We start from the raw sequence: 27,274 nt of genomic DNA, 5'->3' as shown, positions 1-27,274 counted from the left end.
CATTTTTGTTGTTGTAGCAAATGAAAATGAAAATGAAAACAAGTGTTTATTTGACAAATTCAGGTAGATCCCTCCCAATTTCAGTCCATTTGCTTCCGTTTGGTTCCTAGTGAATACACCCCAGGATACAGGATGATTTACTTCATGACAGCCATTCTTACTCTAACATGCTTTGCCTTGTGTTTTTCCCACCAGTGTTCAACAACTCCAAGGTGCAGGGCAAGAAGACGGCCCTGGAGAAGCTTGGGGAGGTGGTGGACATCATGAAGAAGAGTGGCTCAGATCCAGTCCAGCAGCTGGCTGGGATCAAGTTTATCACCAAGGTCCTAGAGGACGAGGGGCCTCAGGAAAGGAGCACCCTCAGGACAGACGCTGTCCAGACCATCCGGTAAGGCTGCTGCCTGCACACCTCCTCTCTTATAGGGTCACATTTGACATTTGTGTCCTCCCAACACAATCTTTGACTTTTCTCTGCCCCCCCTCCCTCCCCACAGGGATAAAGTCCTGAAGCTTGTGGTCGACATGCTGTCTGGGCAGCCCAAGGAGAATGTGGTCAGCACCCTGCGTCTCACCCGCACCCTCATGGTCAAGTACGAGTGGAGGGTCTCCTTTGCCACGGAGGGGGGCGTCAAAGCCATCCTCTCTTGTATGCAGGAATACCCCACTGTTCCACAGATCCAGCAAGTTGCCCTGGCGGTGAGTTCCCAATCACTTTGTTGTGAGTTGTTTTTACTCCCGCCAGTTATGTAATCTAGCTAGATTTCTTACGCAGTTTTAGGGGATGACAAGTAATGAGAACTATATAGCTGTAAAGGAGAAGCTTTCTATCATGTTTCTGTCCACGATTGATTTCTTCCCTCCGCTCTAGACTCTGATGGTCGTCACAGGCGCCAGTAAGTATAACCTTAGCAGCATGAGCAGCTGCTGTCTTCCTCTTTCTGAGTCTGCCACACCCATGATGCTCGGAGTCTTTGCCAGTATTGGCTCTGCCACCCCCGAGGGCTCCAAGGGACTGCTGGCTGCCATCCCTGCTGCCATTGAACTGATGCTCAACACACCTGGGTATGTAATTTGCACCTCGACCGGCTCTCAAAGGGAATGTTAACATGCCCAACTCCTATAATGAGACTGCTTTTGTTACAGTAGAGGCTAAGGGATATCTGCTCTCTCTCTCCTACCAGGTGTATGTTGTCGGTAAGGAACGGTCTGTTGGTGATCATCATGCTGATCTCTAGTAGTAAGAGCCTGGCGGAGCAGCTGGTGGCCTGTGATGTCAGCACCGTGCTCAAGAAGTGCCTCGCGGCGTCGCGGCCAGAGAAATGGCTGGCCATCATCGCCCTCAACCACATCTCCATGGACCACAAGCTGGAGAAAAAAGGTGCGATTTCACTGCTCATCTGAACACACTCAGCAATAAGTGCTGAGTCAGCGTTCCTAGCTGGCTAGTTGCACATGAGCATTTTCTGCCACGCCTCTTGTATTACTATGATAGTTCCTTCTAACAATAAATAACAAAGAAAATATGACATCCCTTTCTTATGGGCTTATGTCCCAATGTGGACAACAGGGTTTTTTCGGGATCAAAATTGGGTTTAGGTGTTGGTTGTGGTGGGGGCATGGCCATTTTAGAGGCTCTCCTGTTGGCCACAGTAATACAATTTTGCTGTTTTAAAGCCAATTTCATGCAATTCTACACCTTGCCATGAGGCTGAGAGGAAAATGTGCAGTTTTAAAGCAAATTTCCTGCAATTCTACACCTTTTGCCATGGCTATCAGAGTGACTCAAACATTAAAGCAAAATCAAAGGGGCCCCATGCCATGACAAAAATACTACAATTTGGGATTCTCCCTGACTGTCTTGCTTTTATTTTGGTGATTTTCCTGGAGAGAAGTGGCTTCTTTGCTTCCCTTCTTGACACCAGACCATCCTCCAAAAGTCTTTGCCTCACTGTGCGTGCAGATTAGAGGTCGACCGATTAATCGGAATGGCCGATTAATTAGGGCCGATTTCAAGTTCTCATGAGAATCGGAAATCGGTATTTTTGGGCTCCGATTATGATTTTTTTGTATACCTTTTTATTTGACTAGGCAAGTCAGTTAAGAACACATTCTTATTTTCAATGACGGCCTAGGAACTGTGGGTTAACTGCCTTGTTCAGGGGCAGAACGACAGATTTTCACCTTGTTAGCTCAGGGGTCCAATCTTGCAACCGCACAGTTAACTAGTCCAACCATTGCACTCCACGAGTAGCCTGCCTGTTACGCGAATGCAGTAGAAGCCAAGGTAAATAGCTAGCTAGCATTAAACTTATATTATAAAAAACAATAAATCATAATACCTAGTTATAACTACTAATCCAGTTTAGTAGGCAATATTAACCAGGTGAAATTGTGTCATTTCTCTTGTGTTCATTGCACGCAGAGGCAGGGTATATGCAACAGTTTGGGCTGCCTGGCTCATTGCGAACTAATTTGCCAGAATTTTACGTAATTATGACATACATTGAAGGTTGTGCAATGTAACAAGAATATTTAGACTTAGGGATGCCACCCGTTAGATAAAATACCGAACGGTTCCATATTTCACTGAAATAATAAACGTTTTGTTTTCGAAATGATAGTTTCCGGATTCGATCATATTAATGACCAAAGGCACCACCCTACTTTTGAAGCTTCCAGTCTGTTATTCAAACTCAATCAGCGTGACAGAGTGATCTCCAGCCTTGTCCTCGTCAACACTCACACCTGTGTTAACGAGAGAATCACTGACATGATGTCAGCTAGTCCTTTTGTGGCAGGGCTGAAATTCAGTGGAACTGTTTTTTGGGGATTCAGTTCATTTGCATGGCAAAGAGGGACTTTGCAATTAATTTCAATTAATCTGATCACTCTTCATAACATTCTGGAATATATGCAAATTGCCATCATACAAACTGAGGCAGCAGACTTTGTGGAAATTAATATTTGTGTCATTCTTACTTTAAGTTTACAATTAATGTTTTTCCATTATTTTCAATTGTCAAAAGTTATTTGTGGCCCATAAAAACACCTAGGTGGGCCGCCCAGTACTTTTCTATGCACAACCCTGGACAAAGAGGATTAAGTAAGTTCTGTTCCGAATATGTCCCCTCAGAGTTGATGGAGGAGTTGGACTTCAAGGATGCGGAGCTAAAGATGCTGGTGGTGAGCCTGAAAGAGATGACAGCCAACAAGGAGGTGATCCTGACCCTGGAGCAGCTGCTCTGTGACAACTCCTCCCAGCTAGAGGAGGAGTGCAACCAGGTGACCCGTAGCCGAGAGACCTACCAGGACCTGGTGCGCCTCATGGACCAGCACCGGGCTGACCGGGCCACACAGCTCTCCATCCTCAGGTGAGACGGCGCTTTTTCGGAACTGTAACATGAAAAATGGTTCGGTACTAGAATTTGTTACTTTCGGTACTTCTGTAAAGTGTGTCTCACATCATATACGGATTGAGTCTATCTAGTAATTTGTCTGGATCTTCTTAAGGGAGCAGAATAAGCTAGCCAGGATGCTTGCGCATGCAGAAGACTCGGTGCGAGAGACTTTCGAGGAGAGAGAGAGAATGCCGACAGCATGGCTTCTTCAAACGAAAACATAGTACCTCCACACCTGTAGCTTGTTGACAAAATTGGCTGCAGCACGTAACTATTCAAATGCTTTGATTACAGAGCAGATGAGACAGCCCACCAAAACACCTAAGCAAAAGGTGTTACAAATCAGTGCAGTACAAGGGAGCTTTATTTCCAAAACGACATAAAAAAACTATTTTACAGATAACATTTGCATTGTAATGTTGTCCTTATTCTACAAAATTAGATTTTTTTGGAGTGACAATGACATGAACATGTATTCAACAAGGCATTCATGTTAACATTATAATATGATCACACAACCCAAAAGTAATGTGAAATGTGCTCATAGCTTGACAGCAATATATTTACACTATTTAGAGTTTCTGGGCTTGTTACTAGCAGTAGCCACTAGCCACTAGCCAGCTAACAGCCCTGGGGGGTGCATTGCACCCTGGGAAGTGAAATGCAATCTGGGAACTGTAGTATGCTGTGTGAAATCTATTGTATTTCTATAGACTTGCAATATACAAGCTTCAGAAGTTAGCTTGTGTTTTTGTCATTTTGGAACTTAACTATTAAATTATTTAGCTATAATGAATCATAGGTCTGTCATTTGACCCAATATTATGGCCATAGATAGAAAATTAACCCTGACATCAAATCAAATTTTATTTGTCACATACACATGGTTAGCAGATGTTAATGCGAGTGTAGCGAAATGCTTGTGCTTCTAGTTCCGACAATGCAGTAATAACCAACAAGTAATCTAACTAACAATTCCAAAACTACTGTCTTATACACAGTGTAAGGGGATAAAGAGTATGTACATAAGGATATATGAATGAGTGATGGTACAGAGCAGCATAGGCAGGATACAGTAGATGGTATCGAGTACAGTATATACATGAGGGGAGTAAACAAAGTGGCATAGTTAGTGGCTAGTGATACATGTATTACATAAGGATGCAGTCGATGATATAGAGTACAGTATATACGTATGCATATGAGATGAATAATGTAGGGTAAGTAACATTATATAAGGTAGCATTGTTTAAAGTGGCTAGTGATATATTTACATCATTTCCCATCAATTCCCATTATTAAAGTGGCTGGAGTTGATACAGCCCGCGGTGATACAGCCCGCCAGGATGCTCTCGATTGTGCATCTGTAGAAGTTTGTGAGTGCTTTTGGTGACAAACCGAATTTCTTCAGCCTCCTGAGGTTGAAGAGGCGCTGCTGCGCCTTCTTCACGATGCTGTCTGTGTGAGTGGACCAATTCAGTTTGTCTGTGATGTGTATGCCGAGGAACTTAAAACTTGCTACCCTCTCCACTACTGTTCCATCAATGTGGATAGGGGGGTGTTCCCTCTGCTGTTTCCTGAAGTCCACAATCATCTCCTTAGTTTTGTTGACGTTGAGTGTGAGGTTATTTTCCTGACACCACACTCCGAGGGCCCTCACCTCCTCCCTGTAGACCGTCTCGTCGTTGTTGGTAATCAAGCCTACCACCGTTGTGTCGTCCGCAAACTTGATGATTGAGTTGGAGGCGTGCGTGGCCACGCAGTCGTGGGTGAACAGGGAGTACAGGAGAGGGCTCAGAACGCACCCTTGTGGGGCCCCAGTGTTGAGGATCAGCGGGGTGGAGATGTTGTTGCCTACCCTCACCACCTGGGTGCGGCCCGTCAGGAAGTCCAGTACCCAGTTGCACAGGGCGGGGTCGAGACCCAGGGTCTCGAGCTTGATGACGAGCTTGGAGGGTACTATGGTGTTGAATGCCGAGCTGTAGTCGATGAACAGCATTCTCACATAGGTATTCCTCTTGTCCACATGTATCAAATTACATTTTTAAAAGTTTAGATGAAATTGTAAAATTGTGTATTGTCTGCTCTGAGTCTCTATGGTTTTGCGTAAGGAAATTGAAGGTATTCTTCTGTTCTTTAATATGATGTTTTATTTTTGAAAGAAATTGAGTATACACGGGACAAAAGTATAATCGCAACTTGTAAAGTGTTGGTTTCATGAGGTGAAAAAAAGTCCTGTACATTTTATTATGCACAGAAAGCTTATTTCTTTCAAATTTCCAGCACAAATGTGTTTATTTCCCTGTTAGTGATCATTTCCCCTTTGCTAAGATAATCCATCTACTTTACAGGTGTGGCATATCAAGAAGCTGATTAAACAAGCATGATCATTACACAGGTGCACCTTGTCCTGGGGACAATAAAAGGCCACTTTAAAATGTGCAGTTTTGTCACAGAACATAATGACTGGGGACAATAAAAGGCCACTTTAAAATGTGCAGTTTTGTCACAGAAGTTTTGAGGAAGCGTGCAATTGGCATGCAGACTGCAGGAATGTCCACCAGAGCTGATGACAGAGAATTGAACATTGATTTCTCTACCGTAACGTTGCTTTAGAGAATTTGGCAGTACGTCCAACCGGCCTCTCACCCACAGACCACGTGTACCCATGCCAGCCCAGGACCTTGACATCCAACTTCTACACCTGTGGGATTGTCTGATGGGGCGGAGTTCTGAGGAGTATTAATGTCTGTAATAAAGCCCTTTTGTGGCAAACTCATTCTTATTGGCTGGGCCTGGATCCCTACCCTTGGCTGTGCCTGGATCCCTACCCTTGGCTGTGCCCCTGCCTAGTCATGTAAAATCCATAGATTAGTGCCTAATGAATTTATTTCAATTTACTGATTTACTTATGTACTGTAATTTAGTCAAATCTTTGAAATTGTTGCATGTAGCGTTTTATTTTTGTTCAGTATAGAATAAAAAATTATATTTTATTTGCTCTACCAGTAATCAAACTATTGTTCAATGTTTAAAAAAACTAAAGCCCAGTGGTTATTCTGTGACTAACTACAACGCTTTCTTATTTTTTTTCTCTCCATAGTATAGTTTCGGTATCGAGTATCGATGTAAAATATCTGGTATCGTGACAACACTAACTACAGGGTTTACTTGTTGGAATGCCATGTCAGTGCCTAGATCCTGTCATCAATACTGTGTAATGAACCTCAAAGGGCCGTAGGTTATGTACAGTGCCTATGGAAAGTATTCAGACCCCTTTTCCACATTTTGTTACCTTACAGCCTTATTCGAAAATGGATTTTAAAAAATGAATCCTCAATCTACACACACTGACAAAGCAAAAACAGGTTTTCAGAAATGTTTGCAAATGTAAATCAAAAATCTATTCAGACCCTTTACTCAGTACTTTGTTGACGCAGTGATTACAGCCTCGAGTCTTAGGTAAGACACTACAAGCTTGGCACACCTGTATTTGGGTAGTTTCTCCAATTCTTCTCTGCAGATCCTCAAGCTCTGTCAGGTTGAATTGGGAGCATTACTGCACAGCTATTTCTCGGTCTTTCCATAGATGTTAGATCGGGTTCAAGTCCGGGCTCTGGCAGGGCCACTCAAGGACATTCGGACGCTTGTCCCGAAACCATTCCTGCGTTGTTGGCTGTGTGCTTAGGGTTGTCTTCCTGTTGAAAGGTGAACCTTCGCCTCAGTCTGAGGTCCTGAGGGCTCTGGAGCAGGTTTTCATAAAGGATCTCTCTGTACTTTGCTCTGTTCATCTTTGCCACAATCCTGACTAGTCTCCTAGTCCCTGCCTCTGAAAACATCCCCACAGCATGATGCTGCCGCCGCCACGCTTCACCGTAAGGATGGTGGCAGGTTTCCTCCAGACGTGACTTTGGCATTCAGGCCAAAGAGTTCAATCTTGATTTCGTCAGACCAGAGAATCTTGTTTGTCATTGTCTGCGAGTCTTTAACTCTAAGCGGGTTGTCATGTCACTGAGGAGTCACTTCTGGCTGGCCACTCTACCATAAAGTCCTGATTGGTGGTGTGCTGCAGAGATGGTTGTCCTTCAGGAAGGTTATCCACTCTCCACAGAGGAATTCTAGAGCTCTGTCAGAGTGACCATCAGGTTTTTTTTGTCACCTCCCTGACCAAAGGCCCTAAACCCCCGATTGCTCAGTTTGACTGGGCATCTAGCTCTAGGAAGTGGCTTGGTGGTTCCAAACTACTTCCATTTTAAGAATGATGGAGGCCACTGTTTTTTTTAGGGACCTTCAATGCTGTAGACATGTTTTTGGTACCCTTCCCCAGATCTGTGCCCTGACAAAATCCTGTCTTGGAGCTCTATGGACAATTCCTTCGACCTCATGGCTTGGTTTTTGCTCTAATATGCACTGTCAACTGTGGGACATTTTTATAGACCGGTGTGTGCTTTTCCAAATCATGTCAAGTCAATTGAATTTACCACAGGTGGACTCCAATCTAGTTGTAGAAACATCTGAAGGATGATCAATGGAAACAGGATACACCTGAGCTCAATTTCAAGTCTCATAGCAAAGGGGCTGAATACTTATGTAAATAAGCAAAAAATTACATTTGCAAAAATGTCAACCTGTTTTTGCTTTGTTATTGTGTGTAGATTGCTGAGGAAATTATTTTATTTAATCAAATTTAGAATAATGCTGTAACATAACAAAATGTGGAAAAACTCAAGGGGTCTAAATACTTTCCGAATGGCACTGTATATATGCAATGCATGTATTGTGTCAGGTGGTTACAGTTGTGACTGTTTTTATATTATCTCCTGTAGAATATTGAACAAGGTCTTGGACAATTACCAGGAGGATCTGCTTCCATGGCATGAGAGCATAGAACCATGCTTGTCTTCTATGACCACATTCATCAATGACCGTGAGGTAAGAAAGATCTTCCCACATGTGGCTGATGGCACCTTAATTGGGGAGGACTGGCTCATGGTAATGACTCAAATGGAATGGTATCAAACATATGGTTTCAATGTGTTTGATTTCAATCCATTCCAGCCATTATTTTGACCTGCCCTCACCAGCCTCCTGTGGATCCTCCATGATTATAAACGCATAGCTATAATCCTGTGTTTCTATTTTAGCTAATGGTCATGACACAAGTTTTTTTCTCTCTTTTTTTCCCCTAGGTTGTCCAGCAGCTCATCCGCTTCCTGTATCGCCTGGCCTCTCTGAACAAAGACTATGCCGTGGTGATGTGTCGTCTGGGTACAAAGGAAGCCCTGGTCAAGGCGCTGGACAAGCACAGTGTCAACCTGCTTATGGTCACAGAGCTGCGGGACTTAATCACAGACTGTGATAAGTACGCCAATCTCTACAAGAAAATGACCACCAGTGTTCTGGCTGGTTGCATACAGGTTTAGTACAAGTGCTACTATCTAACTATTCAGCAGTTATATTTTAACTCCACATAGTTTTTTTTCCCCCACAGCTAAACCTATTGTTCTTTAATTAAAAATAAAATAATAATTACCTTGACATGGTCAAATAACTCAAGCATAGATTGGTAACTTTTGAGTAACTTTGTTAAAAAGAATGGCATCGATTCACTATAGGTGGTGCTGTCATGATCATTCACTTAAATCATCATATCCGCCACCCCGTTTGACCTAGTAACTTGAAACGGTGTGTTTAGTTGTCAAATTTGCCTCAAGGACCCATAAGGTCCATTAGTATAGATTTCCCTCCATCTTTGACATTTGCAAGACGTGATAGCATGCTAAAATGTGCAAAAAAATACTTTAAAAATCTTATGAACCATATAACCAAAAAACACAATTTGGGATGTAGGCCCATGGTACAGTTGATGTCGGAAGTTTACATACACTTAGGTTGGAGTCATTAAACTTGTTTTTCAACCACTCCACAAATTTCTTGTTAACAAACTATAGTTTTGGCAAGTCGTTAGGACATTTACTTTGTGCATGACAAGTAATTTTTCCAACAATTGTTTACAGACAGGTTATTTCACTTATAACTCACTGTATCACAATTTCAGTGGGTCAGAAGTTTACATACACTTAATTGACTGTGCCTTTTTAAACAGCTTGGAAAATGTCATAAAATTGTCATGGCTTTAGAAGCTTCTGATAGGCTAACTGACATAATTTGAGTCAATTAGATGTGTACCTGTGGATGTATTTCAAGGCCTACCTTCAAACTCACCACCTCTTTGCTTGACATCATGGGAAAATCAAAAGAAATCAGCCAAGACCTCAGAAAAACAATTGTAGACCTCCGCAAGTCAATTTCATCTTTGGGAGTAGTTTCCTTTCGCCTGAAGGTACCACGTTCATCTGTACAAAAAATGGGACCACGTAGCTGTCATACCGCTCAGGAAGGAGAGGTGTTCTGTCTCCTAGAGATGAATGTACTTTGGTGCGAAAATCCCAGAACAACAGCAAAGGACCGTGTGAAGATGTTGGAGGAAACAGGTACAAAAGTATCTATATCCACAGTAAAACGAGTCCTAAATCGACATAACCTGAAAGGCCGCTCAGCAAGGAATTAATTTTTATTTATTTCACCTTTATTTAACCAGGTAGGCAAGTTGAGAACAAGTTCTCATTTACAATTGCGACCTGGCCAAGATAAAGCAAAGCAGTTCGACACATACAACAACACAGAGTTACACATGGAGTAAAACAAACAGTCAATAATACAGTAGAAAAATAAGTCTATATACAATGTGAGCAAATGAGGTGAGGTAAAAAAAGACCATGGTGGCGAAGTAAATGCAATATAGCTAGTAAAACACTGGAATGGTAGATTTGCAGTAGAAGAATGTGCAAAGTAGAAATAGAAATAATGGGGTGCAAAGGAGAAAAATAAATAAATAAATACAGTAGGGGGAGAGGTAGTTGTTTGGTTTAAATTATAGATGTGCTATGTACCGGTGCAGTAATCTGTGAGCTGCTCTGACAGCTGGTGCTTAAAGCTAGTGAGGAGGATAAGTGTTTCCAGTTTGAGATTTTTTGTAGTTCGTTCCAGTCATTGGCAGCAGAGAACTGGAAGGAGAGGCGGCCAAAGGAAGAATTGGTTTTGGGGGTGACCAGAGAGATATACTTGCTGGAGCGCGTGCTACAGGTGGGTGCTGTTATGGTGACCAGCGAGCTGAGATAAGGGGGGACTTTACCTAGTAGGGTCTTGTAGATGACCTGGAGCCAGTGGGTTTGGCGACGAGTATGAAGCGAGGGCCAGCCAACGAGAGCATACAGGTCACAGTGGTGGGTAGTATATGGGGCTTTGGTGACAAAACGGATGGCACTGTGATAGATTGCATCCAATTTATTGAGTAGGGTATTGGAGGCTATTTTGTAAATGACCGCCGAAGTCGAGGATCAGTAGGATGGTTAGTTTTACGAGGGTATGTTTGGCAGCATGAGTGAAGGATGCTTTGTTGCGAAATAGGAAGCCAATTCTAGATTTATCTTTGGATTGGAGATGTTTGATATGAGTCTGGAAGGAGAGTTCACAGTCTAACCAGACACCTAGGTATTTGTAGTTGTCTACATATTCTAAGTCAGAACCGTCCAGAGTAGTGATGTTGGACGGGCGGGCAGGTGCAGGCAGCGATCGGTTGACGAGCATACATTTAGTTTTACTTGTATTTAAGAGCAATTGGAGGCCACGGAAAGAGAGTTGTATGGCATTGAAGCTCGTCTGGAGGGTTGTTAAGTGTCCAAAGAAGGGCCAGAAGTATACAAAATGGTGTCGTCTGCGTAGAGGTGGATCAGAGACTCACCAGCAGCAAGAGCGACTTCATTGATGTATACAGAGAAGAGAGTCGGTCCAAGAATTGAACCCTGTGGCACCCCCATAGAGACTGCCAGAGGCCCGGACAACAGGCCCTCCGATTTGACACACTGAAATCAATCAGAGAAGTAGTTGGTGAACCAGGCGAGGCAATCATTTAAGAAACCAAGGCTGTCAAGTCTGCCGATGTGGAGATTGACAGAGTTGAAAGCCTTGGCCAGATCAATGAATACGGCTGCACAGTAATGTTTCTTATCGATGGCGGTTAAGATATCATTTAGGACCTTGAGCGTGGCTGAGGTGCACCCATGACCAGCTCTGAAACCAGATTGCATAGCGGAGAAGGTATGGTGGGATTCGAAATGGTCGTTAATCTGTTTGTTGACTTGGCTTTCGAGGTCCTTAGAAGGGCAGGGTAGGATAGATATAGGTAGAGTGCCCCCCCCCCCTTTGAAGAGGGGTATGACCGCAACTGCTTTCCAATCTTTGGGACCTCAGATGACACGAGAGGTTGAACAGGCTAGTAATAGGGGTGGCAACAATTTCTGCAGATAATTTTTTAGAAAGAAAGGGTCCAGATTGTCTAGCCCGGCTGATTTGTAGGGGTCCAGATTTTGCAGCTCTTTCAGAACATCAGCTGACTGGATTTGGGAGAAGGAGAAATGGGGAAGGCTTGTGCGAGTTGTTGTGGGGTGTGCAGTGCTTTTGACCGGGGTAGGGGTAGCCAGGTGGAAAGCATGGCCAGCTGTAGAAAAATGCTTATTGAAATTCTCAATTATATAGTGGATTTATCATTGGTGACAGTGTTTCCTATCCTCAGTGCAGTGGGCAGCTGGGAGGAGGTGTATTTATTCTCCATAGACTTTAGTGTTCCAGTTCCCTTTTTGAGTTTGTGTTGCAGGAAGCAAATTTCTGCTTAAAAAAGTTAGTCTTGGCTTTTCTAACTGCCTGTGTATATTGGTTTCTAGCTTCCATGAAAAGTTGCATATCATAGGGGCTGTTTGATGCTAATGCAGAATGCCATAGGATGTTTTTGTGTTGGTTAAGGGCATTCAGGTCTGGAGAGAACCAAGGGCTATATCTGTTCCTGGTTCTAAATTTCTTGAATGGGGCATGCTTATTTAAGATGGTGAGGAAGGCATTAAAAAAACAAAAAACAGGCATCCTCTACTGACGGGATGAGGTCAATATCCTTCCAGGATACCCCGGCCAGGTCGATTAGAAAGGCCTGCTTGCTGAAGTGTTTCAGGGAGCATTTGACAGTGATGAGTGGAGGTCTTTTGGCCGCTGACCCATTACGGATGCAGGCAATGATGCAGTGAACGCTGAGATCTTGGTTGAAAACATCAGAGGTGTATTTAGAGGGCAAGTTGGTTAGGATGATATCTATGAGGGTGCCAGTGTTTACGGCTTTGGGGTGGTACCTGGAAGGTTCATTGATAATTTGTTTGAGATTGAGGGCATCAAGCTTAGATTGTAGGATGGCTGGGTTGTTAACCTCTCTGATCTACCCATCCCGGATCCGGTATCGTGAATACAGACTCAAGCTCATTACCATTACGCAACGTTAACTATTCATGAAAATCGCAAATGAAATGAAATAAATATGCTAGCTCTCAAGCTTAGCCTTTTGTTAACAACACTGTCATCTCAGATTTTCAAAATATGCTTCTCAACCATAGGAAAACAATAATTTGTGTAACAGTAGCTAGCTAGCGTAGCATTTAGCGTTAGCATTTAGCAGGCAACACTTTCACAAAAACCAGAAAAGCATTCAAATAAAATCATTTACCTTTGAAGAACTTCAGATGTTTTCAATGAGGAGACTCTGTTAGATAGCAAATGTTCAGTTTTTCCTGAAAGATTACTTGTTTAGGAGAAATCGCTCCATTTGGTGCGTCACGTTTGGCTACCAAAAAAACCTGTATCCAGGAGTGTATTTATCCCGGCAAGCTCATTAGCATAACGCAACGTTAACTATTCATGAAAATCGCAAATGAAATGAAATAAATATGCTAGGTCTCAAGCTTAGCCTTTTGTTAACAACACTGTCATCTCAGATTTTCAAAATATGCTTCTCAACCATAGGAACACAATCATTTGTGTAACAGTAGCTAGCTAGCGTAGCATTTAGCGTTAGCATTATCGTTAGCATTTAGCAGGCAACACTTTCACAAAAACCAGAAAAGCATTCAAATAATCATTTACCTTTGAAGAACTTCAGATGTTTTCAATGAGGAGACTCTGTTAGATAGCAAATGTTCAGTTTTTCCTGAAAGATTATTTGTTTAGGAGAAATCGCTCCGTTTGGTGCGTCACGTTTGGCTACCAAAAAAAACAGAAAATCCAGTCATCAATTACGCCGAACTTTTTTCCAAATTAACTCCATAATATCGACTGAAACATGGCAAACGTTGTTTAGAACCAATCCTCAAGGTGTTTTTCACATATCTCTTCGATGATATATCCTTCGTGGAAGTGTGCGTTTCGTTCTGAATCCCAGGACAAAATGACCGCAACTGGAGATTACGCACGAATTTAGATAAAGGCCACCGGGCGGACCCCTGGAAAATGTAGTCTCTTATGGCCAATCTTCCAATGATATGCCTACAAATACGTCACAATGCTGCAGACATCTTGAAGAAACCACAGAAAGCACATGGTCGTTCCTGCTGCATTCACAGCCATATAAGGAGACATTTGAAAACAGAGCTTCAGAGATTCTGCTCATTTCCTGTTAGACGTTTCATCTTGGTTTCGCCTGTAGAATGAGTTCTGTGGCACTCACAGATAAAATATTTGCAGTTTTGGAAACGTTAGACTGTGTTCTTTCCAAAGCTGTCAATTCTATGCATAGTCGAGCATCTTTTCGTGACAAAATATTGCGCTTAAAACGGGCACGTTTTTTTATCCAATAATGAAATAGCGCCCCTATAGGCTTAACAGGTTAATTAAGCATGTTCCAGTTTAGGTCACCTAGCAGCACGAGCTCTGAAGATTGATGGGGGGGCAATCAGTTCACATATGGTGTCCAGAGCACAGCTGGGGGCAGAGAGTGGTCTATAGCAGGCGGCAACGGTGAGAGACTTGTTTTTAGAGTGGTGATTTTTAAAAGTAGAAGTTCAAATTGTTTGGGTACAGACCTGGATAGTAGGACAGAACTCTTCCAGGGTTTTTGGTGGTCTTCCTAAGCCAGGATTCAGACACTGCTAGAACATCCGGGTTGGCAGTGTGCTAAAGCAGTGAATAAAACAAACTTAGGGAGGAGGCTTCTAATATTAACATGCATGAAACCAAGGCTATTACGGTTCCAGATGTCATCAAAAGAGAGCGGGAATAGGAGTGGAGCTAGGCATTGCAGGGCCTCTACATCACCAGAGGAACAGAGTAGGATAAGGGTACGGCTAAAAGCTACGAGAATTGTTCGTCTAGAACGTCTGGAACCGAGAGTAAAAGGAAGATTCTGGGGGCGATAAAATAGCTTCAAGGTATAATGTACAGACAAAGGTATGGTAGGAGGTGAATACACTGCAGGTCAACCTAGGTATTGAGTGATGAGAGAGATATTGTCTCTAGAAACATAATTGAAACCAGGTGATGTCATCGCATGTGTGGGTGGTGGAACTGAAAGGTTGGATAAGGTATAATGAGCAGGGATAGTGGCTCTACAGTGAAATATGCCACTAAACACTATCCAGAACAGCAATGGACAAGGCATATTAACATTAAGGAGAGGCATACTTAGTCGAGTGATCATAAGGGTCCAGTGAGTAGTGAGGTTGGTTAGGGTAACGGCGATTCACACAACTAGCCAGGCCATCGGTAGCAAGATGGCATAGGATGGAGGTCTGTTTTTAGCCACCTTGTGCGTTTCCATCGGTAGATTAGTGGGGTTCCGTGTGGTAGAGGGGATCAATCCAATTGGCAAAATAGTTATAGTGACCCAAGAAAAATTGTCCGATAGACCTATTCAGATAGCAGCCGATAAGACGGCTAACGATTAGTGGGCCGCAGATGGGCTTTCAGGTAACGTTGGGGCCAGTTGGATAACTCCCTCGGGCAGATAACGTCGGTAGTCCAGTCGGGAAGGCCTGGTGGGGCTCCGCATCGGCAGTAAAACCGGTCCGGATAGGTGATTGTAGTCCAGGAGTGGCTGATGGAACTCTTCAGCTGGTTAGCTCCGGAATAATTGATGTTTGCTCCGGGATCGGAGCAGGAAGAAGGAAGAAGCCACTGCTCCAAAACCGCCATAAAAAGCCAGACTAGGGTTTGCAACTGCACATGAGGACAAAGATTGTACTTTTTGGAGAAATGTCCTCTGGTCTGATGAAACAAAAATAGAACTGTTTGGCCATAATGACCATCGTTATGTTTGGAGTAAAAAGGGGGATGCTTGCAAGCCGAAGAACGCCATCCCAACCTTGAAGCAAGGGGGTGGCAGCATCATGTTGTGGGGTGCTTTGCTGCAAGAGGGACTGGTGCACTTCACAAAATAGATGGCAAAATGAGAAAGTAAAATTATGTGGATATATTGAAGCAACATCTCAAGACATCAGTCAGGAAGTTAAAGCTCAGTCGCAAATGGGTGTTCCAAATGGACAATGACCCCAAGCATACTTCCAAAGTTGTGGCAAAATGGCTTAAGGACAACAAAGTCAAGGTATTGGAGTGGCCATCACAAAGCTCTGACCTCAATTCTATAGAACATTTGTGGGCAGAACTGAAAAAGCGTGTGCGAGCAAGGAGGCCTACAAACCTGACTCAGTTACACACGTTCTGTCAGGAGGAATGGGCTAAAATTCACCCAACTTATTGTGGAAAGCTTGTGGAAGGCTACCCAAAACGTTTGACCCAAGTTAAACAATTTTAAAGGCAATGCTACCAAATACTAATTGAGTGTACTGGGAATGTGATGAAAGAAATAAACGCTGAAATAAATCATTCTCTCTATGTCGAGTTGTGAAAAACTGAGCTTAAATGTATTTGACTAAGGTGTATGTAACCTTCTGACTTCAACTGTATGTTTTAACTTAGTTTGAGAAAAGCTAATGGATTGGTCAAAATATGGCTGGCAGATTATAGACAAATCAAAAATCTGGTTTTACTTGTACATTTAAATCACTGTAAATCCACTTCACGGTGGATTTACTTCAATCGCTATCATGGACATCTCTAAGATTAACCACACTAAATCTGGAAGAAAACTATTAACTAATTCTTTGCGTATGTAACACTAATGCTCAATCATCTGCAAACATCTTCATGAACCATATCAGATTCACTCCAGATGTTGTATTTAGACTCATGAATGAACATAAAGGATATTAGTTCGTACATGATAGTGCTTGCTTTGTTATCCAAATTATCTTGTGTCCTTTGTCATCCTGTGAACCCAGTTCATTGCTGCTCGCTGCTATATTTTTACTTGTTGTTTTTAGAAGTGTGACTTCAATAGGGATGTCACATTTTGGCTTGCAAGTGTCATGCCACTCTGTTGCTAATAGCTCATTTGTAACCCGTGCTGTCCTTTCTAACCAAATACAGATGGTGTTGGGCCAAATAGAGGAGCATCGGCGAAGCCACCAGCCAATCAACATCCCCTTCTTTGACGTCTTTCTGCACAATCTGTGCCAAGGTATATTTACTTTTAGCTGACTCAAAGCACAGCTAATACCAGACACGCAAAGAAATGGTGCCAAAATCAGGGCTCCAAACTAACATTTCCCCTAACTTTTTCAGTTGGTGGCACCATCCCATGATTTGATTGCACCCCCAAAAAATAGTATAATTTCAGTGCCACAAAAAAAGTAGTTATATTTTAAAGTAATTCTAACGTAATCCACAATGCTTTATTAAGAAGTGTAATACACCTGCATTGCTTGCTGTTTAGGGTTTTAGGCTGGGTTTCTGTACAGCACTTTGATATATCAGCTGATGTAAGAAGGGCTATATAAATACATTTGATTTGATTAATAGACCACTGAGATGATATTCAATAAATAAGTTAATCCAGTGATTATCAAATCAAAATCGAATCATTTTATTGGTTGCTTACACATTTTGCAGATGTTATTGCAGGTGCAGCAATATGCTTATGTTTCTATTTATGTTTGGGGCGGCAGTTAGCCTAGTGGTTAGAGCGTTGGGCCAGTAACTGAAAGGTTGCTAGATTGAATCCCAGAGTTGACAAGGTAAAAATCTGTCATTCTGCCCCTGAACAAGTCAGCTAACCCACTGTTCCTAAGCTGTCATTGTAAATAAGAATGTATTCTTAACTGACTTGCCTAGTTAAATAAAGATTAAATCAAAATTTCAAAGATTCTAGCTACTAAGACAGAACAATTCAAACAAATTCGGGCTCCTGAGTCGCGCAGCGGTCTAAGGCACTGCATCTCAGTGCAAGAGGCGTCATTACATTCCCTTGTTCGAAACCAGGTTGTATCACATCCAGCCGTGATTGGGAGTCCCATAGGGGGGCGCACAATTTGTTAAATAAAGGTTAATAATATTAAAATAAATATACAGTGGGGCAAAAAAGTATTTAGTCAGCCACCAATTGTGCAAGTTCTCCCACTTAAAAAGATGAGAGAGGCCTGTAATTTTCATCATAGGTACACTTCAACTATGACAGACAAAATGAGAAGAAAAAAATCCAGAAAATCACATTGTAGGATTTTTTATGAATTTTATTTGCAAATTATGGTGGAAAATAAGTATTTGGTTAATAACAAAAGTTTCTCAATACTTTGTTATATACCCTTTGTTGGCAATGACAGAGGTCAAATGTTTTCTTTAAGTCTTCACAAGATTTTCACACACAGTTGCTGGTATTTTGGCCCATTCCTCCAGCCTGGAAAGGACGAGATAGCTACAAACCAACAGGCTTGGCTTCAACCCCGCAACACACACACCAATTGATTTAATGGAGCGCTGAATGTATATACTTTTTTCTCTTGCTTTGTTTGCTCTTTTCCATATTATGTCGATCTCTGGTAAGCTACCCAGGAAAGGGCTGAAAATAGCCCATATTGGCCTCCCGGGTGGTGCAGTGGTTAAGGGCGCTGTACTGCTGTGCCACCAGAGATTCTGGGTTCGCGCCCAGGCTCTGTCGGAACCGGCCGCGACCGGGAGGTCCCTGGGGCGACGCACAATTGGCCTAGCGTCGTCCGAGTTAGGGAGGGTTTGGCCGGTAGGGGATATCCTTGTCTCATCGCGCACCGGCGACTCCTGTGGCGGGCCGGGCGCAGTGCGCATTAACCAAGGTTGCCGGGTGCACGGTGTTTCCTCCGACACATTGGTGCGGCTGGCTTCCGGGTTGGATGCGTGCTGTGTTAAGAAGCAGTGCGGCTTGGTTGGGTTGTGTATCGCATGACTTTCAACCTTCGTCTCCTACCCGAGCCCGTACGGGAGTTGAAGCGATGAGACAAGATAGTAGCTACTAAACAATTGGATACCACGAAAAAGGGGTAATAAAATATTAAAAGAAAGTAGCCCATATTAACATTTCTAAGGCTTAATATTTTATGTGGGTGATGTAAAACATATTTGTTGGTCTAATTTGATTAATAAGGAGAATCAAGAATTTGATGAATTTATGAAATTGCATCTTTCAATTATTGATAAACATGCACCTGTTTATTTTATGACTGTTAACTGTTAAGGCTCCATGATTGAGGAATTGAAAAACTGTATGGTTGAAAGAGATCGTGGAACAGAAGGTGTGGCTAATAAGTCTGGCTTTCTGAAAATTGAGAAATGATGTGACTAAACTCCAATCTTTTTTTTTTTTTTTTTAATGAAGCCAAGATCAATGATATAAAGAATGATTGAGATAAAAGTACTTTAAATTAAGTTATGGGCAGAAAGACAAATTCAACTCCATCTTTTATCGAATCCGATCACAAAACCATTTGATCTTGCCAATTATTTTTATGATTACTTAATTGACAAAGTGGCCAAACTTAGGCAGGAAATGCCAACAACGAACAGTTATTTATGCATAAAAAAAACTATAATGAAAGAAAAGCGGTGCAAGTTTGAATTTTGTAAAGTGGAAAAATGTATCGATCAATAATGACAAACCTGGCATTGACAACTTAGATGGAAAGCTACTGAGGATGGTAGCTGACTCTATAGCCACTCCTATATCTTTAATCTGAGCCTTGAGGAAAATATTTGTCCTCATACCTAGTGATTCTAACAGCAGACCTATAAGCTTGCTGCCAGCTCTTAGCAAACTGTTGGAAAAAATTAGTTTGACCAAATACAATGCTATTTCTCTGTAAACATATTAACAACAGACACTCAGCATGCTTATAGAGAAGGGCACTCAACATGTACTGCACTGACACAATTGACTGATTTGTTGAAAGAAAGAGCTGTACTGTTAGATTTCAGTGCAGACGTTTGATATTATTGACCATAACCTGTTGAAAAAAACTTGTCATGGCTTTTCAACCTCTGCCATATCATGGATTCAGAATAATCTATCTAATAGAACTCAAAGGATTTTCTTTAATGGATGCTTCTCTAATGTCAAACATGAAACGTGTGGTGTATCGCGGCAGCTCTCTAGGCCCTCTACCCTTTTCTATTTTTACCGATCACCTGCCACTGGCATTAAACAAAACATGTGTGTCCATGTATGCTGATGATTCAACCATGTACGGATCAGCAACCACAGCTAATGAAGTCACTGAAACCCTTAACGAAGAGTTGCAGTCTGTTTTGGAATGGGTGGCCAGTAATAAACTGATCCTAAACATCTCTAAAGCGAAGAGCATTGTATTTGGTACGAATCATTCCCTAAGTTCTAGACCTCAGCTGAATCTGGCAATGAATGGTGTGGCTGAACAAGTTGAGGAGACTAAATTACTTGGTGTTATGTTTTAGATTGTGAACTGTCATGGTCAACACATAGATTCAATGATTGTAAAGATTGGGAGAGGTCGGTCTGTAATAAAGAGATGCTCTGCTTTTTTGACACCACATACCAAACAGTAAATCCTGTAGGCTCTAGTTTTGTCTTATCTTGATAAGTCGAGTGCTGCAAGGAAAGACCTAGTTAAGCTGCATCTGATAGTTGAAACATTTAATGTGTTGAAAAGCCAAAATTGTTTACATAGTCAACTTACACACAGCTCTGACACACACACTAACCCCACCAGACATGCCACCAGGGGTCTTTTCACATTTCGCAAATCCAGAACAAATTCAAGAAAGCATACAGTATTATTTAGAGCCGTTATTGCGTGTAACTAAGTTCCATCTCATATTGCTCAATTAAACAGCAAACCTGGTTTCAAAAAACAGATAAAGGAACACCTCACGGCACAACGCCTCTCCCCTATTTGACCTAAATAGATTGTGTATGTATTGATATGTAGGCTACATGTGCCTTTTTTTAAAATATGTTTTTGTTATGTAGTTCTATCCTTGAGCTGTTCTTGTCTATTAATGTTCTGTATTATGTCATGTTTTGTGTGGACCCAGGAAGGGTAGCTGCTGCTTTTGCAACATCTAATGGGGATCCTAATAAAATGCCAAATAGAAAAGATGTGTACAGCAGTAGTGATATTATCATCCTAGACTATATAATACAGTATGTGACGATTATTAAAGTGACCAGTGTTCAATATATTATGTACATAGGCCAGCAGTGTCTAAGGTGCAGGGTACATTACCGGGTGGTAGCCGGCTAGTAACAGTGACTAAGTTCAGGGCAGGGTACTGTGCGGGCCGGCTAGTGGTGACTGCATAGCAGTCTAATGGCCTGGAGATGGAAGTCATAGGTTGACAATATGGCTATTTGTTATTTTACTTTCAAAATAGAGCTCCAGAATCCTGATTTTGTTTTTGTTCAATAGATATGAAGTTGCCTTCATCTTTATGTACACTATTACATTTAGAGAAACATTTTAGAATAGCCCGTCTGATTCAGACCATACAGTTGTGACAAAATGGTTGCAGTCTGGAGCCCTGCAAAATGTATCAAATTATCATGTATCATAATTCCTTTTTTTTATATTCTGTTTTCATAAAATCAAGAAATACATTACTAGTACTGGTAGAGTATTTACTTGACCTAATCAGCCCGTAAGATTTTATTTAGCTTCTGAAAGTTAAAGTACAATTTGTCTTAAACTGTCCTGTTCATCTTGTGACCGTTAACAACAGGATCTAGTTTGGAACTCAATGAGGACAAGTGCTGGGAGAAAGTGGAGGTTTCCTCTAATCACCATCGAGCGAACAAGCTCACTGACAAGAACCCTAAAACCTACTGGGAGTCCAATGGCTGCACAGGTTCCCATTTTATCAACATCTACATGCACAAGGGGGTGGCTATTAGGTATGTCCACACATCACTTTGGCCATACTGAGGGTTTATAATGTTGGAATGTTTACTCTTGATATCTATGCACAATATGTAAAGACAATTGAAATTGAAGCACACCTGTGTTGCTCACTGTTCCCTTGCCTGGATACCGAAATGTTTGTGTTATTGCCTTGTTCTTGCAGCTATGGATTATTATGCTAGACTGCATGCTGTATCTTAAACAACTGCTGCGTTTACTTCAATGGCATCCATAGTTGTTCTATTTCTTACTGTAACAATTGGGCACTTACTGTAAGCACATTTTCTAATTTTCTTGTTAAACCAAGGCAATTGTCAGTTCTTGTGGCCAGTGAAGACTCCAGCTATATGCCTGCCCGCATTGTAGTACTTGGAGGAGACGACCCCACAAATATCAACACAGAGCTGAACACAGTAAGTAGCTGTATATGCAGGCAGGAGTAGGAAAATCTTTGGAAGTAGGTTATATGTATGATCTTGTCTTTTTAAGGTTTAAGCCTCTCCCCCAACTCTGTGATTTACAGGTCAATGTGCCTCCGTCAGCCAATCGCATTGTGTTACTGGAGAACATGACCCGCTTCTGGTCCATTGTGCAGATCAGGATCAAGAGGTGTCAGCAGGTGGGCTGTGGCATCATGAAAATTGGAATTTCAATTGAGTTCTGAATTGAAATGGTATTGATCACAACCCTGGTCAGCAGGGAGTCTACTTTAAAATGTTGAACCTGCATTAACATCATTTTCTCCACACCAGGGTGGCATCGACACGAGGGTCCACGGTTTTGAGGTGTTGGGGCCCAAGCCCACCTTCTGGCCTGTTTTCAAGGAGCAGCTCTGCTGCCGCACCTACCTCTTCTATACCACCAAAGCCCACACCTGGTGCCAGGAGATCCTTGAGGACAAGGCCCAACTGCTGCAGCTCTTCAACAAGTAAACCTTTCTCTACTACACACTAGTGCTAACTGCACTCACCCCCAGACTGCTCTAACCTGGCCTGGTGTCTGTGTCTGCAGACTGAACAGCGCTCTGCGACACGAGCAGATGTTTGCTGACCGCTTCCTGCCCGATGCCGAGGCAGCGGAGGCTCTGGGACGCACTTGCTGGGAGGCCCTCATCACCCCCATCGTACAGAGCATCACCATCTCTGGTAACTTCCGGAGTCTCTGGATGTTTCTCAATATGCATACTACCGTACGCCACACTCATGCGCCAAGTTTATTCTCCGAGGACGTTATCCTGAGTACGTTTTTGTGAGGATGAGAGTGTGGAGAACGCATAAAACATTACATTTGAGAAGCACTCCCGCTACTGTATTACTTCACACTGCACCTCCTCATTCACTGAACCTTCTTCCAGCCAGGACAATGCAACAATGGAGATGAAACCAGATATACACAAAGCAAACGTTTTACTTCATAATTATCAGCTAGCTGTATGGAAATCATAATAATCTAGCTAGCTAGCCAAACAGGCAAAAATGACCTAAATCTAATGTTATGCAAGGTAGATGTACACTTTTCGTGGGTAGCGAGCTACCAATTCTTCATGGCGATCTGGCTAGCTAGCTAACAGTAGTAGATTGCCAGTTAGCCCCATTGACTGTTTATGGGCTTAAGATCTACGCACACTACAGTGGGTTTTGTGGGCAGGTAAACATGCCAAAATTAACACAGCATCTATTTATTAACGTATTAAGATACAATATTGTAGTCAGGCAACGTATGAGATGTTGCTATGCAACAAATGGAGTAAGCAAATGGAGTAAGCATTCGACAAGTGCCCTCCGTGCTCCGTTTCGCATACTTTGATTTAGAATCATACTCCGACCATCCCATGTACCAATTTGCGTGCTCAGAGCACGTTAGTATGCATTTTGAGAAACACACTCTCTCACTTCCTGCAATTCAGCTACGTTCTGTCAGCCATACATTGTCATCAACTAAGATGATTTTCTGTCAGAGTTGTAGTATGCCAACCTTGCTTTTCTCCTCCACTCCTAACAGAGACCCAAGTCCTCAGTCCCCTCTCCTGGTTACTCACTGAGTACCTGGACAACGCAGAGTCAGCCAGGCGCTGCAAGAGTCGGGCCGCCATCTTCAACTCCCGCGTCCGTCGCCTCACCCACCTACTGGTCCACGTGGATACCAGCCGAGTGAACACAGAGGAGCTCAAGCCGCCCATCAAATGCAGTGAGTAATCCTGTAACCCTATACCCTACCACTTCTTTACTTCTGATAAACACTGAAGTCTTTTCTCTGTCCAGCTGTGACTGATATTTCATTAGGCATAGTGGGACAAAATGTGGGCCTCTCAACCTGTTTGAATAGTATTTTGGCAATTATTGCCCCTAAAATTGGGTGCAGAAATCCTACAGGAATTGCTAATCAAAATGAGCTGCAAATAAATCTCAGTAGACTAAAGACTAGATTTTGCATGGTAGTATAATATTTGGAAATGCGAAGGTATTGATACTTTATTCATAATATTTGGTCGACAACCCATCACGTCCTCCGTATTTCTTTTGTTTTCAGAAGGTATCAACCGAAGCAAAGTTTTAAAGAGTAAGTAAGAGCTTAGAGGCTAATGTACTGCATTTAGTTATTCTTCCAGCATCTCCATTTTTATATTACTAATCACTGAGACGTTCCACTTTCCCCCCTCACGCAACCCTCCAGTTTGAATTGAAAATGATCGGGACGATGTGTTACTCCTTTGTTTCTTTCAGTTGTTTTTGGCTGCAGTTTCATCCGCTACATGACCAAAAGTATGTGGACTCCTGCTTGTCAAACATCTAATTCCAAAATCATGAGAATTAATATGGAGTTGGTCCCCCCTTTGCTGCTATAACAGCCTCCACTCTTCTGGGAAGGCTTTCCACTAGATGTAGGGACTTTGCTGCGGGGACTTGCTTCCATTCAGCCACAAGCATTAGTGAGGTTGGGCACTGATGTTAGGTGTGGAAGACTTGTCGCCCATGTCGACAAGCAATTTTTGTATGGACCTCACTTTGTGCACAGGGCATTGTCATGGTGGAACAGGAAAGGCCCTTCCCCAAATTGTTTCCACAAAGTTGGAAATACAGAATTGTCTAGAATGTCATTGTATGCTGTGGCGTTAAGATTTACCTTCACTGGAACTAAGAGGCCTAGCCCGAACCATGAAAAGCAGCCTGAGATTATTATTCCTCCTCCACCAAACTTTACAGTTGGCACTATGCATTGGGTCAGGTGGCGTTCTCCTGGCATCCTCTAAACCCAGATTTGTCCGTCAGACTGCCAGATGGTGAAGCGTGATTCATCACTCCAGAGAATGCATTTCCGCTGCTCCAGAGTCCAATGGCGGTGAGCTTTACACCACTCAAGCTGACGTTTGGCATTGCGTATGGTGATCTTAGGCTTTTGTGCAGCTGCTCGGCCATGGAAACCCATTTCATTGAAGCTCCTTCTTCCAGTAGCAGTTTGGAACTTTGTAATGAGTGTTGCAACCGAGAACAGACCATTTTTACGCCCTACGTGCTTCAGCACTCGGCGTTCCCATTTTGTGAGCTTGTGTGGCCTACTACTTTGCGGCTGAGCCGTTGTTGCTCCTAGATGTTTTCACTTCATAATAACAGCACTTACAGTTGACCGGGGCAGCTCTAACAGGGCAGAAATTTTACAATCTGACTTGTTGGAAAGGTGGCATCCTATGATGGTGCCATGTTGAAAGTCACTGAGCTCCTCAGTAAGGCCATTATACTGCCTATGTTTGTCTATGGAGGTTGCATGGCTGTGTGCTCAATTTAATATACTTGACAGCAACGGGTGTGGCTGAAATAGATGAATCCAGTCATTTGTCCACATACTTTAATATATGCAGTGTATTTATTTTTACCTTGAATTTCTCAAACCTTTTGCTTAGAAGATAACTGATTTTGTCATTTTCTTTCAGATGGCAAAGAGGGAAAGAACAAAGATGCAGCTGCTGTGTCCTCTTCGTCCTCCAACTTTGTCAAGCCGAAGGGGAAGAACATCAGCAGTATTGCAGGGATAGCACTATGTTGGCAGGGCGTGGTACAGAGACAGGTTAGCCACTCTTACTTCTCTAAAAACATTGAGGCCCATTATTAACCTACTCCATTCTAATGTCCTTGAAGTAAGTAGGCGTATTCATTCGGATCTCAAGTTTAAGTCAAGATGGCATCAGTAAATTAATCTCAGGCCGGATTTAAGTTTCTTAAAAAAAACTTTTTTTACTTGAGAGTGATTACTCAACCCATGTTTAACAGGTGAAGAAGTTCTTGGACTCGACGTGCAGTCTGCCAGACTTTGTGGAGCGTTACAGGAACATGTACCTCCATCTGAAGAATTCCATGGAGGAGCTGTTTGGCCAACAGACAGCATTTGTGCTGGCTCTCCGCCACGGTTTCTCTGCTGCTCTCCTACAGCTCTCCATCCTCACCGCCATGCATGTGAGTTATACTGAATGACCTGTACTCAATACTACCTGGGTCATGTTCATTAGGGCAAGCAACGGAATACGGCAATAGTCCAAATGAACGTGACCTGACAGTGTACCTGTAACATGTCTGTGTGGGTTACATTCGCTATCTCTGTGTTTGCAGATGAGTGAGCGGTTTGCCCAGTACATCGACATGATGATCCAGGAGAGTGGAGTGGACTCTGGAAACGTGGAGACTCTTAACCAGTTGCAGCAGTTTCTAGAACCTATGCTCTTCCTCTCCGGCCTGGAGCTTGCCAACACCTTTGAGCACTGTTACAGGTAAGGCCACATTTATTTATCTCTAGCAGATTCCTGCACGGGTCAGTTTTTTGGAACCGCACCTGCCCCCTGCCGGCCAAATAAATTCCAAGCCCTACCCGATATCTACCTAGAATTGTTCCTGGAGCTGATCTGTGACCCGCCAAATAACATACATTTATTTCATTATTTTTATGACTCCAGAGTAGTACACTATTATAATTAGTCTACATGTCTATTCAATATTTGGATAAAAGGAAACCATGTCATGAATTAAGAAGGAATGCCCGTCTTGTTATTTTCACAATGTAATGCTGCACAACTCAAATTGCTTTTAAAAAATAGCCTTCTTATTAGCCGCCTCCGTCCCTGCTGAAGCTTATAGCCGACATAACAATACCCTTACATTTAGTATTTTTTTAATAATCTGTTTAATTTAAATAAACAATTCCCAGAATTGAATATGCTGTAGATTATTGGCTACTCAAACTTTTACCAGCCTCATAGGTTTAAACTTTATATGGGCTGCGTATTGGTCTAAATGAACAAAAACTTGAATTCATGTAATAATTAACCAAAATATCGTAAACTAATAACTACTTGCAATTTTGCCAGTTGTGTATCCATCTACCGGGTTGTTGTTCTCGTCCACAATGACTGGAAAAATGATTTGTGCAGCACCTGTTTCCACGATGGTGTATTCCACCATCATAACCTTTTTATTTCTCCTGTTACGTTAGCCATGTTCATGTGAGCAAGGAGTCAGGGAAAATAAACTTGGAAATGTATTGTCAAGAGGTGGAAGGGAACATAAGCTCTACACGTGGACAATTTAGGAATGTTTCAACACCACACACATAATGGACAGTTCCCTGCTCCACTCTCTCCCTGTGTGGTTAGTAGCCTAGGCTATGTCTGTCTCACTGCTCACATAATAGAATTTGCAACACAATTCAACATAACAAGCT

The 27,274-nt window shown here is 42.5% G+C and overlaps 1 protein-coding gene across 7 annotated transcripts in view; it reads left to right on the top strand.

Moving 5' to 3' along the window:
- The window catches only part of LOC139410869 (cullin-9-like), a 68,515-nt gene that overhangs the window by 11,189 nt on the left and 30,052 nt on the right, over nt 1-27,274 (top strand). For 4 of the 7 annotated variants that reach the window (XM_071156494.1, XM_071156474.1, XM_071156530.1 and 1 more), the window contains exons 8-25: nt 196-388; nt 495-696; nt 869-1,062; nt 1,182-1,378; nt 3,134-3,371; nt 8,225-8,330; nt 8,588-8,815; nt 16,758-16,848; nt 21,390-21,561; nt 21,876-21,981; nt 22,092-22,187; nt 22,321-22,496; nt 22,580-22,713; nt 23,570-23,755; nt 24,098-24,127; nt 25,497-25,630; nt 25,834-26,016; nt 26,170-26,327. In XM_071156494.1, coding sequence (XP_071012595.1) covers nt 196-388; nt 495-696; nt 869-1,062; nt 1,182-1,378; nt 3,134-3,371; nt 8,225-8,330; nt 8,588-8,815; nt 16,758-16,848; nt 21,390-21,561; nt 21,876-21,981; nt 22,092-22,187; nt 22,321-22,496; nt 22,580-22,713; nt 23,570-23,755; nt 24,098-24,127; nt 25,497-25,630; nt 25,834-26,016; nt 26,170-26,327 — 2,824 coding nt within the window. The remainder of the gene's footprint in view (nt 1-195; nt 389-494; nt 697-868; nt 1,063-1,181; nt 1,379-3,133; nt 3,372-8,224; nt 8,331-8,587; nt 8,816-16,757; nt 16,849-21,389; nt 21,562-21,875; nt 21,982-22,091; nt 22,188-22,320; nt 22,497-22,579; nt 22,714-23,569; nt 23,756-24,097; nt 24,128-25,496; nt 25,631-25,833; nt 26,017-26,169; nt 26,328-27,274) is intronic. The other 3 variants (XM_071156485.1, XM_071156511.1, XM_071156501.1) reach the window with 2 other exon arrangements.

Source organism: Oncorhynchus clarkii, chromosome 1 (genome assembly GCF_045791955.1).
Source record: "Oncorhynchus clarkii lewisi isolate Uvic-CL-2024 chromosome 1, UVic_Ocla_1.0, whole genome shotgun sequence".
NCBI lineage: Eukaryota > Metazoa > Chordata > Actinopteri > Salmoniformes > Salmonidae > Oncorhynchus > Oncorhynchus clarkii.
The sequence above is the reverse complement of the archived record's forward strand: the minus strand, read 5'-3'. Positions and strand labels throughout refer to the sequence as shown.